The following is a 19421-nucleotide window of genomic DNA, read 5'->3' as shown; positions in this document are numbered from 1 at the left end:
TCCACATATAACATAATAAAGAGACTCAGAGTACCCTGGAACTTGTCCAGCAGCCTCTGCCTTGGGTTTCTCTGCTGCCTGTCACTTGCCACTTCTGCTCCCAGTCATTCTGGAACTCTCCAGCTGCCCTTTTATCACCATCTTCACTGCTACAGACTCTTGTCTTCTTCATGTTACTAGCTCAGCCCACAATTTTACTAACAGAGCCTTCCACTGACCACCCAAGAGAAGTCTTACAGTGGGCCTAATTTTGCAATACATGGCACATTGCAGCACAGGAGGATGGCTCCTAGCTGATTTGAAAAGTGAAGGACACCTGCTTCCATAGCCAGAATGTTGTAGAGGACAGTAAACAGGAGTGTTTTCTGTCCTTAGGACAGCCCTTCATGCACATGAAAGATTAGATTTATGCTATGGCACAGTGATTCATGAAACCAAACTACCACATTTGCACCAATAACAGTTGCTGATTCAAATGAAGGATCATGTTTTCACCAATCACAGGTTATTTTGCCTGGGCTGCCTGTAGAACTGTGCCCACTCCAGTCTGATCAAAAGGATAAGAGTACCATGGCAACACCTTTAATCCTGGCACTCAGGAGTCAGAGGCTGGTGGGTCTCTGAGTTCTAGGCCAGTCAAGGCTACATAAACCCATCTTAAAAAAAAAAAAGTTCATTAGGTATGTGATGACCAAAATTATGGCATAAAATGCCTTCTGGATCTCTTTTATTCTAGCAAAAAGCAAAGTGGTTGGCTGAGTAGCTTTTTCAGGGCATCCTTGGGGTGTCTTAAATACTCTAATTGGCGTGGTGGAAGTTTGGGCAGCTGCTTTGCTGAAAGTTCTCTCAGGGCAGCTAGACACCTGGGAAAGTCTAACATTTGTCAGTGAGTCACCTCACCTGGCACAGACGTATTAGTCTAGAGTAAAAATAAGCATTAAAAGAGGCGTTTACAAAAACAAATAAACAAAAAACTGCCACTAACAGTGCTAGTGCTTTAAAGTATTTAGCGGTTCACCATCAAAGATAGCCAGGGGAGGAAACGCTTGCCCTGGGGGAATCAAACCTGTGACACAAACGGAAGTTGGTGGGCGGGACTAATCCGCAGCCAGCGACAAGAGTTTCTTGCAGCCAATAGAAACCGAAATCTTCTCGCTTTTACCAATGGCGAGCTAGCAAGGGCGGGTCCCAGAGAGCGGCCTAGTAACAGCCGCGTGGTAACCCGGGCGCCTGGCGTGCCGCAGTGCCTACCTGTCCACGCCAGTTGTGTGTCCAAACTCTCGTCAAAATGAAGATTGAGGAAGTGAAGAGCACCACGAAGACGCAGCGCATCGCTTCCCACAGCCATGTGAAGGGGCTGGGACTGGACGAGAGCGGCCTGGCCAAGCAGGCGGCTTCAGGGCTCGTGGGCCAGGAGAACGCGAGAGAGGTGGGCGTGGAGCGTGTGCGCGGGGAGTGTGCAGCGGGACCCGGACCCACCGAGATCAGAAGAAGCGGGGATCACATTAGCGAGCAAAGATTGCATCCTTTGCGGGTCAGGGCACGCAAGTTAGGTCTCACCGGAAACGCAGTGGAAGGCTCCGGGGTTAAACACAGAATTGACTAAGTTTTCAGAGTCGATGCGGTTTCTTTTGACCTGGGAGCTGACCTGGGAAGTAGGGATGGGAGAACCAGTCTGGCTATTCACCATCCAAGCACTATTTAGCTATTCCAGTTAAGTCTACTTAAAATCATTGACTATCATGCCAGGTGTTTTGATCTTTAATGTTGTGCACACATAGAAACCCAACTGTCTGTTCTACAGTAATAAAGCTGACCCCTCCCCCCCTTACTACCCCAAATCAGTATTCTTCCCATTTCCTCAGCCCTCTCCACTCTGGTTTCTACAGAGGGTCAGTGGCTACAAAAACTTCATCTTTACATTTGGTGAAGACTGCTTTCTCAGCCTCTTGCAAACTGAAGGTGCCAGGGACAAGAATCTGGTTTCTTCTTGGGAAACATCTGACCCTAGCTCACGTGCGCCTTTTCTTGCAAGTAGGTGATGGTAGTTAGTTGAGTGGTTTGAGCCCATTGTTTGTTATTGTTTGTTATTATTATCTGTTGAATAACCCTTTGGTATGATGCTTTCTAGACATACAAAAAAAATTGCAATGTTCGCACAGTAAATACTAGCAAACCTAAATTCTCCAGCGAACACCTTACAGTTGTGCTTTATGGTATACCTGTTCACGGATGAATCTACTGTCACATTTCAGAGTCAACTGCAGGCCTCAGCACACTTTGCCCCTAAGCCCTTGTATGTCCAAAGAGTTATTTTGAACACTTGCATTCAGACGAGTAGTCATGATTCTCAGAGATTGCAGGTAAAATAGGTCTGAGGGCACTCAGCTGGCAAGGGAAAGGGCCAGAATATAAGCTGGAGTATGACGTCGGTGTCTGCCCTAGACCTACCTCTGCATTGGATTCTTGTATGACCAGTCACACCAGCAGCTTCCTGGTACTGAAAAGTAAGATTGGTGATCTTCTGAAGACCCTTCCTGTTCTTTAGTGTTAGCTGGTATTTCTTTAAATTTCATTTGTTAATTTGTGTGTGCGTGCACGCACATGCGAACACACATATGGCTAGTGTACATGCAGTGCCATCATGTGACTGCCGTGTTGCTTTGGTAAAGGCCAGAGGTTCTCGCCTCCCACTGTGGGATCCAGGGATCGAACTCAGCTCTTCAGGTTTGCACTGCAAGTGCTTTTTACCCACTGAGCCGTCTCAGCAGCCCTTTCCAGTCCGTTTACTGGATGACGCTTAGTATACCTTTTTGTTTAGATGATGTTGTGGCCTGGAATCCACATCCCTGCTGCTGCCTTTGAACTTTAACTTCCAGATCTGTGCTGGTCTCTGCTGCCTCAGCTTCCATTTTCCGTTCTCGTCACCATACTTTAGCTGTTGGAACTTGCTGTCCTGAAGACATGGCGAGCTTCTGCTGTGGATATTTTGAGTTTTCGATTTTTGCCTGGAATGTCGATTTTTGCCCAGGGCTTCTTCCAGTGTTATGTATAGTGTTATGAGAAAGACCTTCCTGCTCCCCATGGCCACTCACTATCTTATTACCCTTTTCTCTCCGTAGCTGCGGTCTTGGGCCCTGAGCTGAGTGCATGGCTTTGCTGCCTCACCTCCAGTGCGCCGTTCCACTCCATAGCGGCACTCAGTGTTGGAAGAGTATGGAACTATGTGGACCACACACTGAATTGTTTCTACCGTGAGGCATTTTAATATTGACTGATTGTTTCTTTCCTTTGTGTGCAGGCATGTGGCGTCATAGTAGAATTAATCAAAAGCAAGAAAATGGCTGGAAGAGCTGTCTTGTTGGCAGGGCCGCCTGGAACTGGCAAGGTATGCATTCATTTTCTTTTCTTTTCTTTCTTTTTTTTTTTTAAGCTACCCAAGAAAATGATATTAATGTTTAACTTCAACTGAATTCATGCCTTCACTAGTCTCTAGCTAGACTGGTTATATGAATGTTTTAAAAAACAATGTACAGTAATACAATTTAGCATATAAACTCTGTTTTCTAAAATTAAAATTACCCTGGTCTACCTCTAATAGAGGCCTCAGACTTGAAGATAAAATGCTTGTCTCTGGTGTTAGCTGGCAGTCCTCCTGTCTGGTCCTCTGAGTGCTGGGATTGCAGGCATGAACTGCCAGACCTGGCTTTGCCCTTGTGTTGAAAGACGCCTGTGCTGGGTACAATGTCAGTTTTCTTGAGTGCAGTCTCTTCTCTGCTTGTTCTGTTCAGCAGTCAGGTTAGTAGGGTTTCTGGTTTTCCTTCTGGGTGCTTTGAGGTGTTTTGGCTTTATCGCTTCACCATGCACATCACCAGGGAGATTTTTGTTTTTCTGTCTTGATGTAAACTGTGCTTCTTAAACTTGAGCCTTATGTCTCTCTGATGTGTTCTGGAACATCCTCAGCCTCCATCTCTTCAGCTCTTCACTATGTTCTGTGTTCTCTGTCTGGGGTCTAGTTAGGTCATGTTAAAGTTGGAATGTGGATTTTCAACCTGAAGACATTTCGTAACCTTGGAAATATTTTTCTTTGGTCACAACTTGAGCTGAACACCTTCCAGGGAATGTAATAGTCCTCAGAATAAGGAACTATTCTGTCTTCAGTGTCAGTGGAGCTAAAGTTGAGAAGCGCATGGAGTAGGGCTTAAAAGAATAGTATGGTGGGCGTGGCTGCGCCTCCACCTGGAGAGGTGATTATATTTTTTGACATTTGCTATGTCTTTGTCTCTGAACTGTTTGAAAGCAGGGGACCCTGCTTTACACCACAGTGTCCTCATCTTACCTCTGACTAGTTTGACTCCTGCAGCATTAGCTAGTGGGCAGTTTGTGTTAGAATTTCTTACAGTTTTTATAAATGAAAAAGAATTAACCAAAAAGGATTAGGAACAGGGTTAGGGAGAGTGGTCTCAGCAGTCCGAGGAGCATAGCCTTTTGAGGAAGGTATCGGGAGCCCCATTGTCTCCTGCTGTAGGCCGTCCACTGTAATTAACTGGTTACTTCACTGCTGTGCCTTGCTCTCATGGTGCTGGGGGTTAGCCCAGGACTCTGTGCTTGCAGCACGTGCTCTACCACTGAGCTCCTTAGGGAAAGGGTCTCACTGATTTACTCTGCGCGTCAGAAACTCCTTGTGTAGCCCAGGCTGGCCCTGATTTTCTGTTCTCTTGTCTCAGCCTCTCAAGTAGCTGGGATTACAGGCATGTGCCTCAGTGCTCAGTAGGAGTGTGCTTTCAAAGACAACACAGTGGAGTTTTGTTCTGTTCTGTTTTGTTTTTTAAATGAAAAGGAAATGAAAGTGATGTGTAAATGGCTGGGGGAGATGGCTCAGTCAGTAATGCACTTGCCACACAAGCATGAGAGTCTGCGTGATAGTGCTTGCCCCTAATTCCATTGCCAAGGAGGCAGGGACAAGAGGACCAAGCCAGACTGGCTGGGTCAGGGAGAGATCCTGTGTTAGAAATTAAGATGGAGGCCTGGAGAGATGACTCACTGGTTAGGGGAATTGCTGACCTTCTGGAGAACCTGAGTTTGGTTCCCGACACTCATGCCAGGTACCTTACAAGTGTCTGTGCCCCTAACTACGAGGGGGTAGATCCCCTTGTTTAGCCTCTGTGGACAAGTGAATACATGTAGCTTATACTCAGACACAGGTGTACCCATTAAAAAAGAAGGTAGTGATTGAGGGTAATACCCAGGGTCAGCCTCTGGCTTTTACATACATGTGCACACACACACACACACTATGTACATACATGTATATATACACAAGATGACTTGTAGAAAAGAGAGTTCTTCAGTTTCTCACTTTTATTATAAAATTCAGACTACTTGCCATGTATATGTCTGAGAGATGCAGGCTCACACAGGACCTGGGCTTTATCCTCAGTAGTACTGGAAAAAGAAAGTCAGAACTCAGCTGGGTGGTGGTGGCACATGCCTTTAATCCCAGCACTCAGGAGGAGGAGGCAGGCAAATCTCCGTGAGTTCAAGGCTAGCCTGGTCTACAAGAGTTAGTTCCGGGACAAGCTCCAAAGCTACAGAGAAACCCTGTGTTGAAAAACAACAACAACAACAAAACACTGAAAGAAAGAAAGAGAGAGAGAGAGAGAAAGCAAGCAAGCAAGCAAGCAAGCAATTAGAGGCCACACCCAGGCAGTAACCCATGTGTCTTTTTACCTTCCTTTCATTTAGAAGAGTTACTGTCCCCACCATTTTGCTTTATTTTCTCTTAATGATGCTGACATTTAAAACATTATATTTACTTCATTTGAGGGGGTTGGTTTGTGCCCGCCATGGTGTGCATGTGGCGGGCACAGACTGGGAGCTGGCTTCCTTCTTCCATTGTGGGGATTCCAGGGGTCCACCTCAGCTTGTGAACTTCAACAGCAGTGCCTGTGTCTCCTGAGCCATCTCATCAGACCTGCACTGACATTTTTAAGCATCTAGAGCAATCCTATGTTGAAGATTTCACGGCTGGCTATGGTGCCTATCTGACTCTGGTCCCAACCCCCAAAAGATGAGTCTTTTTGCCCCATTAAACTTTGGCTGAGGGGGGAGCAAGGGAAGAATGTGGCTCTGTGCCTTATTTAGGAAAAATCTCTCTTTTTAATTTTATTCTAAATTCATTTTGCTTGTGGAGTTGGGTTTGGCAAATCTGGAAACTTCTTCCTTCCCCTCAGACTGTGTGCTTTCTGAGTGGTGCTGAGGGACCCTGCCCTGTAGGTTTCTGGACTATCACAGAGCAGTGCAGTTGTGTGTGAGTGTGCCAGGGGACTTTTCCTCACTTGCAGGACAAAGGTTCACACCTTATACCCAGGTGTATTCCCTGGTGGCTCATCTTTCTTTTTTTCTATGGTCCTGTTTCTTTCTGGGGGTTTCTATTGTAACATTGTATGTTGTCGCAAGCTACAGATTGCACACTTGCGTGGCAGAAGTTGTCCACGCTCTTGCATGTCTAGGTGCTTTGTGGAGCTGGCACCATGTTGCTAGCATGTGAGTCCTTCATTCCTGTGTGATATTGGCCACTTTCACTGAAAATGTGAAGAACTCAATCCTTGGCCTCACTTTGTAAGTTTTCTGATGTGGTGAGTTTGAAGGCACGTGCTGTCTGAGGAGAGACTTGTAGTGTGCCTGGCGGTGAGGCTGCTTTGTTGCATGAAGAGGCAGGGGCACCCTTACTGTCCTGGTGCAGCTCCATTCCTGAAGACCTCAGGCAGTTGACAGTGAGGCTAGTGCTTGGGCTTGAGGAAAGGAGGCATCCAGATGAAACTGGAGTAAACCTTACTGTTCAGCCTTTTTTCAGCAGCAGCTTCTTTGTGGGCCAAGGGTCAGTGACGTAGTGTGCACACACAGGGGAAGGTAGGGCAGTGCTTGCCTCCTGGCTGTACTGTCTGACCTTGAATAACCTCTGTATTTCAGTTTCTTAATCTATAAACTACAAACCAGGACCAGGGCACAAAGGTGTGTGCCTGAAATCCTAGCACTGAGGCAGTTGAGGCTGGAGCCCCAGGCCAGCCTGAGCTATGTTGTAAGCCCCAGGCCAGCCTGAGCTATGTCATGAGCCCCAGGGCAGCCTGAGCTATGTTGTGTGTGCCAGGCCAGCTATATCGTAATATGCTGTCATACTCTAGCTGTCAAAAAACTAAACCAAAACAGTGAGACAAAACCCCAAACCAAAAAGGCAAATCCAAACTAGAACATGGGGTTGAAGCTTCCTGTGGAAGGTCTGGGAGGTATTCACAGTGGCAGATGGAGGACTGGGCAGGCACTTTCCTTCTAGGACCCTTCACCCAGAGGAAACAAAGTGCAGCGCGCTCCCCTCATGCATTTACCCTGTCCACTTGGACAGATGGCCACTTCTGAATTAGGACAAAGGAGGCACGGGGGCCGCTGAATTGTGTGAGGGCACTCTGAAGTCTGAAGCTGAGGATGGAGAATTGAGGTCTGTGGAGCTACTTGGAAGAGACAGCAGGATGACTGCAAAACAGGCAGCCCCGGGCCCCCACTGAGTGTCCCATGTCAGAATGCGTTCCTCTGTTTGTATCCTGTCACAGTCCAGACATCTTCCCTTCGCTCCTAGAATATCACTGTTACTGTTGTCTGCTCTGGGCACATAAACTCAGGTGTGTGCCTGAGCTGAGTCAGTGGCAGGTGTGTTCCTGGATGTTCTGGGGCTGAGGAGGCTGCAGCGGGAGTCAACTGCTGCCGCAGGGTGATGAAAACCACACAGAACCAGTTTGTGGGCAATGTGATCTAGCCTAGTACTTTAATCTTTCATTTGACTGATGAGGCCGCCGGCTGTGCTCGGTGTTAAGGTTACTCCAAATGGCGTGGTTAGCACTGCCATCCAGTTTCCGTCTTACAGGCTACTTGTTCTGCACTTTACCTTATGTTAATTTGCTGCCAGATTCTACTATCTTAAAACCATCACCGAAAGGGATTGAAAGGAGTAGAAAGCACCGTTGGCAGGTCATCTGTAAGTGCTGTCTCAGAGTTCTCTCTGTTCAGGTCGCCAGCTTTAATGGCCGTGGCATCTCCTGCTCTCTGTCGCTCTTAGACACTTGCCTTTCTTACTTGGTATTTGCCCATATTTCTACTCCATCCGACCTTGCTTAGCTAGAGCCTCTGCCGCTATAGTTGATTACCTGCAGTCATTTGTGTTTCCCAGAGTGTGCTAATGCAGCGCGTTAGGATCAACTCATGTCAAAAACCCTGCCTAGGTTTCCTTCTCTTATGGGCCACTTAATATAAAGTGGACATTAGGTGACACCTTCCTTCAGTGCTGATTTCTGCTGGCCTATAAGTTGGTGTTTGTGTTGTGTGTACAAACAGAAAAAAGTCTAGGGCCTTGCAGTAGCCTGTGCAGACAGGCCAGATGCTATTTGAGGCTAAGAGAGAAGAGTCAGGAAGATGGTGCTCTTTCTGGTGAGAACCACTGCCAGTCCAAATGTGCCCATTTCTAGGTTGTGGCACCTGGGCTGTGTCTAGTTCCTTCCATGGTAGAGTGAGGAAGACAGTAGCATCGGCTTAGATGTGGGGTCTTGTGAAGCACTTGCAGTCAGGCCTTAATTGGGGCATCCCTTGTAAGAATAATGGTAATCAAGGTGGAGTGTACGATATTCAGAGTGCACAGAGCCTCTGACATCGAAACATGCCTGGTGAGGATAGCAGATGAGACGTCACTGCTCCCTGCAGATGCTGTTTTAATAACCTGTGTCTCTGAATGACCATTTTTAACACTAAGCAAATGTCTTCCTGTTGTCCTCCACAGACAGCCTTGGCTCTGGCTATTGCTCAGGAGCTGGGCAGTAAAGTCCCTTTCTGCCCCATGGTGGGTAGTGAAGTATACTCAACCGAGATCAAGAAGACAGAAGTGTTGATGGAGAACTTCCGCAGGGCCATCGGTGAGTGATGGGTGTGGGGACGCTGGGAAAGTGGCTTTCATCTCCAGGTGCCTTGAAGCTTCTTGGTTGTAAAGATGTCATATGACAGGATGTGTATCTGTTTCTCCTTTGGCTCGTTGCCATTATGGTTGCACGTGAATGACAAAACCCCAGTGTTCTAACCAAAGTGCTCCAGCAGCGGAGGCAGTTGTGGACCCCAGTTATGGCACTTAGGTTCTTCACATGGAAAAAAGGGATGTAAGTCAGGATCAGAGTATGGCTTAAGGGTGTGCTTGCACGCACAAAGCTCCAGGTTTGACCTCAGCCCCAGTCTCTTCAAGAAAAGTTGTGGCTATACAGTGATGATTGATTGATTGATTGATTGATTGATTTTTGAGGTAGAATCTCACTATATATAGTCTTGGTTGTCCTAAAACTTGCTGTGTAAACCAGGCTGGCCCCAAACTCCCAAAGATCTGCCTACCTCTGCCTCCAAGTACTGGGATGTGCCACCACACTGGCTAAAGAGATCTTTTTAGGCGCTCGCATGCTCGCGCACACACACACACACACGGGGGGGGGGGGGGGGGAGAGCAAGAAAGTGAGCAAGAGCCAGGTTTCCTTAGTGCCCCTGTCTTGCATCCCAGGATGGCTGTCCATTGAACAGGCTTTGACTCAAGCCACTCATTGAGTGCTGAGCTGCTATAGCATCTGGGCTTCCATGGCAGGCCAGCGGAGTTGTGACTTGTCAAAGCAAGGATCCTAGGGACTGGCCAAACTTTGAGACTTGTGATGCCAGCCTCTTAGGGCCTACACTGCTGCCACAGTGTCTGTTATATGCCAGAATGTTTGTTTCCTTAGCTAAACTTCTTTGTCTGCACTTGGCATTTGGGTAAACAGGTTAACGAACTTGGCCAGTGGCATAACTAGTAAGTAGCAAAGTCAGTTGGAACTCAGGTCAGCCTGCTTTCTGTAGCCTGGGCTTGGACTGTGGGAGAGAAAGGCCTCTCCTGAGTTAATGCTCATACATAGGACTTCCAGATGATCTTTAAGGCTTGTATCTGTTGGTTTAGTGCTAGGTATGTCCTCAGTTTCGTTTTTTGCAAATTGCTGTGGAAACATGGGCTCCTATAACTGTGGTTAGCCCTTTTTTGAAGGTAGGCATTTAGATTGATTTTTCAGGTCTTGCCGTTCAAAGGCTGGCTGCTGAGGGCTGCTTGGGTGCTGTGGGCATCTGCATTCCTCTCTGCTTAGAGTGGACTGTGGACAGCGACACTACAGGTGACCACACTGTGTAAGGCATTTGCACGTGTGTATGCAGAGGCCAGTGGAGGATGTTGTGTCCTGCTCTGTCACTCTGCCCTATTTTCTCAGACAGCTTCGCTGAACCTGGAGCTAGGCTGGTGGCCGTGAGGCCTTGGGGATCTTTCTGTCTCTGCCCTACCCCCATCTGTGCTGATATCACAGGTGTCCGTGCCACCATGTCCAGCTTTTTAACAAGGGTGCTGAAGTCCAGGCTCGGGTCTTCATGCTTGCAGAGCAAGTACTCTGTCCCACTGAGCCACCTCCTGAGCTCCCAGAAAAGAATGCTTTGTTTGTTTTTCAAGACAGGGTTTTCCTGTGTAGCTCTGGCTGTCCTGGAACTCATTCTATAGACCAGGCTTGCCTTGAACTTGGAAATCCACCTGACTCTGCCCACCCCCTAAAAAATGTACTACAGAGAAACCCTGACTTGAAAAACAAAACAAAACAAATGTATTTAATATTATTTTTGGAGGGGGTGCATGATGTATGTGTAGGCACATTTGCTGTCCATGCCAGTGGCAGTTAGGACTTTTTGGAGTTGGTTTTCTCCTTACTTTTTTTTTTATTATTATTATTATTATTATTATTATTATTATTATTATTTTGGTTTTTTAAGACAGGGTTTTTCTGTAACTGTGGAGCCTGTCCTGGAACTCACTCTGTAGACCAGGCTGGTCTTGAACTCACAGAGATCTGCCCGCCTGCCTCTGTCTCTCAAGTGCTGGGATTAAAGGCAGGCACCACCACCACCCAGCTTCTCTTTACCTTTATATGGCTTCCTAGGATTGACTTTACGTTTCTGCTAGCACAGAAATCCCTTTACCTGTTGAGTATCTCACTAGTACACCCCCCAACACACAAGTAATTTTTTATCTCATTTTTTTTATGAGAGAAATATTAAGAAAATATACTGGATCACTAGAGGTAGGTGAGAAAGTAGGGGCTGAGATAGTCTGCTGTTCTGCCACAGGGCAGGGTCAGGCTTTTACCCTGAGTGTAAGCTGAAGCAATTAAGTAGAAGGTGCCTGATGGCTCTAGTCCAGCTCTGCAGTTCCCCTTCTCTGGGGCATGGCAGAGGGAGACCCACTGGGGTCTGAGCAGGAGGTGGTGCAGGAGGTGACTAGATTCCGGAGAAATCCATGGTATAATTCTTAGGGCTTATGGAAGGGTCCGTTGTGGGGCAGAGAGAGACTACAGGGTCTGTGTTTGCATTTGAGATGGAGAGAAGTGTGGGGATGTGGAGAGAGGTGTGGGTCTTTCTGGCCCCGACCTGGCATGTTGTCGATGCTTCCTGAAGTTTTCCAGCGAGAGAAGCAGGTGACCTTGAGGAAGATCCAAGCATAGAGCTGTGTGATCCTGCCTCCTCTTGCCATGTCTCTGCTTGCATCAGACTCTGAGACGGTTCATTTTTAGATATTTTAAGGGGTACTAGGATGGAACTCACTAGACCACATCCTGGCTGCTGGGTGACTCCCATTTTAAGTCAGAGACATTGGTTTATAGTTTAAAACACTACAAAGTAGGGGCTGGAGAGGGCTCAGTCTCAGGAGTACTTGCTGTGTTGTAGAGTTCCTAACGCTCACCAATATTCACCTGTCACTCCAGTTCTGGGCATCCAGTGCCCTCTTATGACTTTGGACACCTGCACTATGCAAGTATACACACACAGAGACACACAGCCACATAAATAGAATAAGCCTTTGAAAAACCTACAAAATATTTGTTACTGGAAATGCTCCTGCCTTCTTCAAGCAGCATGGTGGAAACCTGAGTGACTTGTGAAGTGAGGTTCATCCAATCACCCCTTCGGCCCACGGGTAGAGCACCACCAGTGCCCGCGTGTCTTAGTACCCTCTGGTCTCCCATCTGCTCGCTGCTAGGGGAAGCCTTGGAGAATGACAGCTGAGACTGTGTCTATGATGGTCATAACCTGGTCTGCCTCTTGTGTCCTGAACAGGGATGGAGTGGGGGTGTCTTCTCTTTGCTCTTTGTCCAGGTGGAGCCGTGCTGTGGCTGTGCTGGTTCACTTTACCTTGGTGTGTGTTTGTGGGTTTCAGCCCATTGTTTGGGGTGTAGTGTGTTCCTTGCGCTTCCATGGTGGTCTAGAGGAGCAGCAGAGGTGGCTGTGGCTCATCGGCTCTCACAGCTGGGAACCTTCCTGAGAACTAGTTCTTGTTCTTCCTTGTTGTTTGTCTTCCTTCTCTTCCTTGTGCCCTTCCTCCCTTTTAATTTTTGAAATTGAATCTCACTGTGTTACCATTTTGTCCCAATTGCTGGGCTCAAGGTGTCCTTCCTTAGCAAGCAGCTGTGGCTGCAAACACTTAATTCTATTAAAACTTATGCCAATTGTTTTCTTTTGACTTTTTTGTGTCTTACTACTACTGCTAGTTCTTCTTCCTTCTCCTCTTCTTCTTCCTTCTTTCTTCCTCTTTTTCTATTTGACTTTGTAGCCTTTCTTGCCTTGACCTCAGTCCTCCTGCCTTAGCTTTCCTAGTGCTGGGGTTGCTGGCTTTCCCACACCCAGCTACCTGTGGTTTGCTTTAACTCATTAATTATTTAAATAGCAAGTTATTGCATCTGCTTTAAATATGTGAATTGTTTTAAAATTTAAAGACTTATTTTAAATTGTTTTACTGACATTGACAAAATTTGAAAAAAACCCTGAGCCTCATGTAGGCATGTGCTTTTGGATAATTTTCCTGCTTTGAACTGTAAAAAATACAGATGAATTATCTTAGCACCTGGCTATCTTTTGCAATTTCTGATGGGGAGAGGTTTGCCCATCTGTTGATGAGAGCAAGGTAAAGAAAACTTTCTCCATCCTCCAACAGAATAAAAGGGCAGGCCATCAGCTGGCTTTAGAAAGGAGGCCTGGCCTGCTTGTTGTCTCCCTGCCCTGTGCCTTTGAATTCTGGCGAGGTTGGCAGCGGGGGTGGGGAGGAAACCATAAGCTGACCAGAAATGAAAAACCAGGAGTCTGTGCTATTTCCTTGATGTGATGAAGGTCCCTGTCAGGGGTTCAGAAACCTGAGCCAGCAGATGAAACCCGTCATTTATGTCATTTCTGCCAGAGATAGCACCACTCAGCCATTCTCCTAGCAAACAGCAGGTCTCATTGTCCGTCACCCACACCCCTGCCAGCTTGTCAGCACAGAAAGGCGGCTAACAAATAGAAGCACCAGTCAGCGATGGGCAGCCTCTGCCCTCCAGCAGGAATTTTGGGTTGCAGTCAAGGGAGCTGCTCTTGGAATGTGCAAGATTTGCTGTTAGCTCACTCAGAAGGACAGTTTCAGGGTTGTCACAATTTTCTGATGCATTCTGTTCGAAGTATTCTGTTCTCAATACTCAGGAGCCTAGAATTTCGTAAATAAAGCAGCAGTGTACCCCTTGCTTGGGGCTGTTCCAGAGCCTCCATTTTCTAGGCTATCAGGTAGATAGTGGAAGAGCAAAGCTCTCCTCGACTGGACTATTGGAGTGTCTGTCCTGATTAGGTTTCTGGGAGAAAGCTGGCACTGAGCCCATGATAAGGTAATGGCTACATTTGAGATGGGTAGGTGATAGAGAGTGCTTCACACTCTGCCAGTGTGTCCTTGTGGCGGTTCTGTATCAGCAGGTAGCTGAGTGCTGGGGATTGGCATCCTGCTAATCAGGAGCAGTCATCGTGCCCACTCTTGTGAAAAGAGTAGGCTTTGTTTACTCTACGTTAGGGCTCTGCAGAGCCTAGCTATAGGATCTGCTGTAGAGCGTCAACTACTGATGATGTCTCTAGCCCCTGACTTTTGGAACTGGTGCCCTTTGGATGGTCTGGAGATGAGGACCGTGAGCGCAGAGCCAGCAGAGGAGCAGAGCTGTCCTCGCGGTGGTTGTGCTCCCCCGCACCGGGTCTCACAGCCGTACTCACTTATACTTTACCTTTTAAATTGACCTTGTTATTTTGAGCTGATGTGCGAGAAATGCATAAAGCATCCTCGTTCTCAAAGCTCTTAAGATCCGCCGTTATAACGATGACGCGCCAGAAACCCACAGTGTCCCCTTCTCCTTGTCACTGTCCCTTTCCACATAAGGGATGGTCTTGATTTCTCATTCCTTAGAGAAGTCACGCCTTCTTTGAGCTTCACATTTATTTTCTTCTGTGCTGATGGCGCCTTTCCCAGTGTTCTCTGTGCAAGATTCATCCACACTGTTACATGTAACTATAACCTTGCACTGGTAGGTAATATTCTCTTGTGTGAGCATACTGTAACTTCATTTTCTCTTTCACTGTGGAAGAGATTGTTTGTGATGCTGCTGTGACCATTATTGCCTGTGCCACTTAGTTGTGGCTGTCCCATTCTAAGGGTGATAGGCTGTAGCATTCTGCTTGGTTATGTTCCTAGCAGCAGAACACAGACCTTAAAGTAACTTTTCAGAACTGAATTTTTGGCACCACATGCCTTCCAATGTTAGCATTCTGAATGGAGGGTGGGGAGTAGTGTTTGTTTTTTCTTTTTAACTTTACCATGGAAAATGTACAAGTCATCAAGTTCTCCCGTCAGCAGCTTCAGTTCACAGTGGGACTGGCATAAGGCTTCTCGGTTCCCTTCGAGATTGTTTTGAAGCAAATTGCAGATCTGTTAGCTTTTTTTTACATTTGTGTGTATGTGTGTGTATGTGTACTTCTGAGTACTTGAGAGTATGTTTGCATATGCACACACCATGACACATGTGTGGTTATCAGAAGTAGAAATTGAGCCTCTCTTTTTAACATTTGAGTTCCAGGGATCCAACTCAGGTTGTCAGTCTTGATAGCAAGTTTTTTTTCCTGCTGGGCCCATCTTGCCTGTCTTTTTTTTTTTTTAATAAAAGTTTAATTCATACATATTTCAATATGTGTCTTTTAAAACCAAGAACTTAAATAATTACAAGTACTGGAGGGAGATGTCTTTGCTAAGAATGCCTACTTGGGCTGGAGAGATGGCTCAGCAGTTAAGAGCACTGCCTGCTCTTCTCCAGGTCCTGAGTTCAATTCCCAGCAACCATATGGTGGCTCACAACTACCTGTAATTCGATCTAGTGCCCTCTTCTGGCCTGCAAGCATACATGCAGACAGAACACTATATATAGTAAATAATTAAATCTTAAAAAAAAAAAGAATGCTTACTTCTCAACCAGGCGGTGGTGGTGCACACCTTTAATCCCAGCACTTGAGAGGCAGAGGCAGGTGGAGCTCTGTGTGTTGGAGGCAGCCTGGTCTACAAAGTGAGTTCCAGGACAGCTAGGACTGTTGTTTCACAAAACCAAAAAAAAAAGACCAAAAACAAAACAGAGACCAGAGTTCAAATCCCAGCATTCATGTAGGTGGCTCACAGTCACCTAAAACTCCATCTCCAAGGGATCAGATGCCCTTTTTTGGTTTTCCTGGGGAATCACATACATGTGCATAGACACACACATGTTAAATCATAATACCCTTGTGACACTCATAAAAATGATCGATAAATCCCTCAGTATTGTCAGATACCCAGCTCTCACATTCCTCTGTCTGGGAAGTGCCATGTGTTGACACACATTGCCTGCACCAGGGTACAGATGAGCTTTCTGTAAGAGATCGATTGAAACACATCTTAAATTTCTCTAGAGTTTCCTTTGGGCAAATCAAGTTAGATGGAGACTAGGCTCTAGCTCAGAGCTGGCAGAGGGGCTGACTTTGGTGAGCGCATGCTTCTGGGATGGCTGTAGCACCTGGTGTGGAGAGAGACAGACTTTCATGTATGTGCAGTGGAACTAGAAGTGTCCTAAAGTCAAGTAGAGTGTGGCTCAGAGCGGTGCTGAGCTTCTCTGCTGAGTAGGTGAAGAGGTCAAACCCTGAGAGCACATGGCAAGGTCAAGGGTCATCTACAGTTGCTACAGAATCCCTTGCTTAGCTATGGGTGTCATAGATGGATAGTGGGTTATTCTGTTGTTTTTAGGGGAAAGAGAGACAGGTTTTGTAGTCACTGATTGGCAAGTAGAATCCTGTGGGTTCATATGCTTATCAGCTCAAAACAGAGTTCACTCCTTGAAAGTGTGGATCTGAGAGGCAGTGTTGGGAATGATATCTAGTTCTGGGCTTGAATCTAGGAAGATGCTTTAAAGATTAAGATCAAGGGTGGGTAGGATAGCTCAGTGGTTAAATGTATGTTCCTGTTTATCTTCATTCAACTCCCAGAATCCCCATGGTGGAAAGAGAGAAATGACTCTGACAGCTTGCTCTCTGACCTCCACAGATGCACTCCTGTACTTACATACATTCATGTACAAACAAAATAAATACATGCTTAAAATTTTTTTTTAAGTTGAAATAAGTTTCCAGGGAGGTGGTTCAATCACATGCTCTTGCAGAAGACCTGAGTTTAGTTGCCTGACTTATGCAGGGTGGCTCACAGCTGCCTATAACCCTGTTCTGGGGGATCCAGTGCTCTCTTTTGGCCTGTGTAGGCTCCTGCTCTCACATGCGCACATCCTCACATGTGTACACATAATCAAAATAAAACAAAAATAAATCCTTCCAGGTTCAGCAATCAGATCTCTCTCCTACACTCCACAGCACCTCCGGTTTGCACTTGTCTCTACTGCTTCTCTGTCCACAGTGGCGTCTTTCCACTTACGCTATTCAAGTTGCTTTGTCATGGATGTTTGGGGCTGAGAGTTTTGGCATGTAGGTGTGTGAGAAAAAAGTGGCCTCTGAGAGATGGTTCTTCTTCTCATAGCCACTTTGCTCTCTCTTTCAGGACTTCGGATAAAAGAGACGAAGGAAGTTTATGAAGGGGAGGTGACAGAACTCACTCCATGTGAGACAGAGAACCCCATGGGTGGTTATGGCAAAACTATCAGCCATGTGATCATAGGACTCAAGACTGCCAAAGGAACCAAACAGCTGAAGGTGAGTCTGTGGGGGCTCTTACCTTAACCCTCAGTGCTGTGTGGCTCTGGAGGAAGGTGTGACCTCTGCCTGTGTTCTGTGCACTGTGACCGTGGGGCTGCACAGGTCACCGTGAAGGTGTTAAATGATGGTACAGGACCTGGCACTTGAAGACTCAGAGGCTGTAACTGCTACTCTCTTCCTCCTAGAAAACCACACGTGTGCATTAGAATGAGCTGATAGGTAAGTGACGAGCCTGTCTCTGCCATGCCATATTCCATATGATACTTCATATCCAAGGCCCTAGCCCTCCGATGCACACAGAAAGCAACACCTCTAGGAGTCTGAGTTGCAGGGCAGATAGCTCGGTGGACTGCAGGACTCTTACAGCAGCTCTTGATAGGCTCCCATGGGTTGAAGCTCGAGGCCTGCAATGTACTGAGTGGGCCTTTGTCTGACCTTTGAGCATTATCCTGTTCCTGTTGTCCTTTAGGACACAAGCTGCGATGCTGGAGATCAGAGCATAGACTTTAAAGTCAAAAGAAATCTCTGGCTTTGCTAACTTTTATTTTAACTTTTAGCTTTGTCTCTTCCATACAGACAGGTGATGTGGTCTCTGAGCAGCTGTCTGTCTGCTAACTAGGAATGTTAATTGCTTATCTCACATAGTCCTGAAGATGAAATTTGTAGTTTTAGATCCACAATGAGAGGTGGATATTCATGTCTATCCTAGCTCTGCTTTAGTTATTGCCACAATTACTAGAAAACGTCATCAGGCCCTCCTTGAGTGTGTGTTAGCCTAGAGCTGACAGCTTCAATAGATGCTGTCAGTTCATGTGTGTATACATACCAAAGCTCCCTTGGAGGGAAGTTAGCACTGGTCACAGACTCCATGCAACCTGCATTAACCAATCCAGAATGCATGGCAAGGCTGGCTCTGACCTGGCAATATGGATCTTCCTGTCAGCTTGTTCTGAAACCCCAGAAAGTTACCTGGGCTCTATGGACCCAGCATTTCATCTGAGGTGTTCGATCAACTGGGTAATTTCTGTTTTTATTCCACTCTGATTTTTCTGGTTCTGTGATTCTGAGGTTGTTTCTTGGTCACTGTTTTATGGAGAGCATAAAAATGTCACTTTTTCAAAGAGCTGTTTTCTCTTTTTTCCTAATGGGGGTTCTTCATCCCAGGAGCTTGCCTCGGTAGCTCTCTCTGTTGAACGCAATGCTCAGGCTTCATTCTATATTCATGAGGTTTCCTAGTAGGAGGCAGCACCTTTTCAGTAATCACAGCTTCAGCCAATTCATTTGGGAAATTAACTACTATGAAAATACTTGAGGGACACACACACACACACACACACAAAACATGTGGTATATCCTTGAGTGTATCTTATTCTAAAAGACCTGCAACTTAAATTTGACCTGTCTATGAGGCTACCCTAAGAGTTTCTTTTAGGAAAATTAGAGGAAAGTAAAAGAGAAAAACCTCAAGCCACTGATGGTTCCTCCCTGTGTCCCATTCTTAGTCCTGGGCAGCTACTCTCTGTCTCTATAGGTCTGCATGCTGGGGACATTTCATAGAGAAGGAGCCATACAGTATGTTTTTTCCTGTTTGACTTCTACCCAGTGCTGAGTTTTCACTCTTCAATTGTGTTCACAATAGACCTCTGGTTTTCCCCTATTGCAACCGCGTATGTAATATCTCTGTTTGAAGTTTAACCTAAAGAGATGTGTCTAAAAGATGCTGTCCTAGAATATCAGTAGCCAAGGGCATGGGTCTGGGCTGCCCAGGAAAACTGCAGGCCTGTCTGTGCTTCTTGGCAGTCTGCCTGTGCCCATAGGCAGGCCCTAAGCACTGGCATTGACTCAGAACCTGGGAGAGTTCTAACTTATGTCTCATTTTGAAGTTTATGCATCTGTGATAGTGTCTTGATGCAGTTTAGGTAGATGAGGAATCAAGGAAATCATGAGCCTGGCAGGATACTAGCCTGGTAAGCAGGTACTGGCAAGTTCTGTGTTAGGAAGATCCAGGGCTACCTGAGGGAGGGGAGGAGCGTAGTACAGTCAAATGAAGAGGGATAATAGGGCTGTGGTTCCATGGTCAGCATTGTTCATACTTAAGAGCTAAGTCAGAGCCATCTACGAACTCCCACCTCACTCCTTTCTGGCCTCTAAAACTAAGGAAGGTGAACCATGGTGTCCTGGTACCCTATGGCTGACTTGTGGGCCCACTTTCTCTCCTCCTCTCCCTGGACTGATCACCCGCATCCCACTCTGATGTGCTCTGGCTTTCATGTTCC

The 19421-nt window shown here is 46.5% G+C and overlaps 1 protein-coding gene across 1 annotated transcript in view; it reads left to right on the top strand.

Annotated features, from left to right (window-relative positions):
• The first annotated feature begins 1185 nt into the window (after positions 1-1185).
• The window catches only part of Ruvbl1 (RuvB like AAA ATPase 1), a 34830-nt gene continuing 16594 nt past the window's right edge, over positions 1186-19421 (top strand). The window contains exons 1-4 of the mRNA XM_048416550.3: positions 1186-1429; positions 3302-3388; positions 8825-8957; positions 16991-17142. Coding sequence (XP_048272507.1) covers positions 1289-1429; positions 3302-3388; positions 8825-8957; positions 16991-17142 — 513 coding nt within the window. The 5' untranslated portion in view covers positions 1186-1288. The remainder of the gene's footprint in view (positions 1430-3301; positions 3389-8824; positions 8958-16990; positions 17143-19421) is intronic.

Source organism: Myodes glareolus, chromosome 6 (assembly GCF_982192425.1).
Source record: "Myodes glareolus chromosome 6, mMyoGla1.1, whole genome shotgun sequence".
NCBI classification, from domain to species: Eukaryota; Metazoa; Chordata; class Mammalia; order Rodentia; family Cricetidae; genus Myodes; species Myodes glareolus.
The sequence above is the reverse complement of the archived record's forward strand: the minus strand, read 5'-3'. Positions and strand labels throughout refer to the sequence as shown.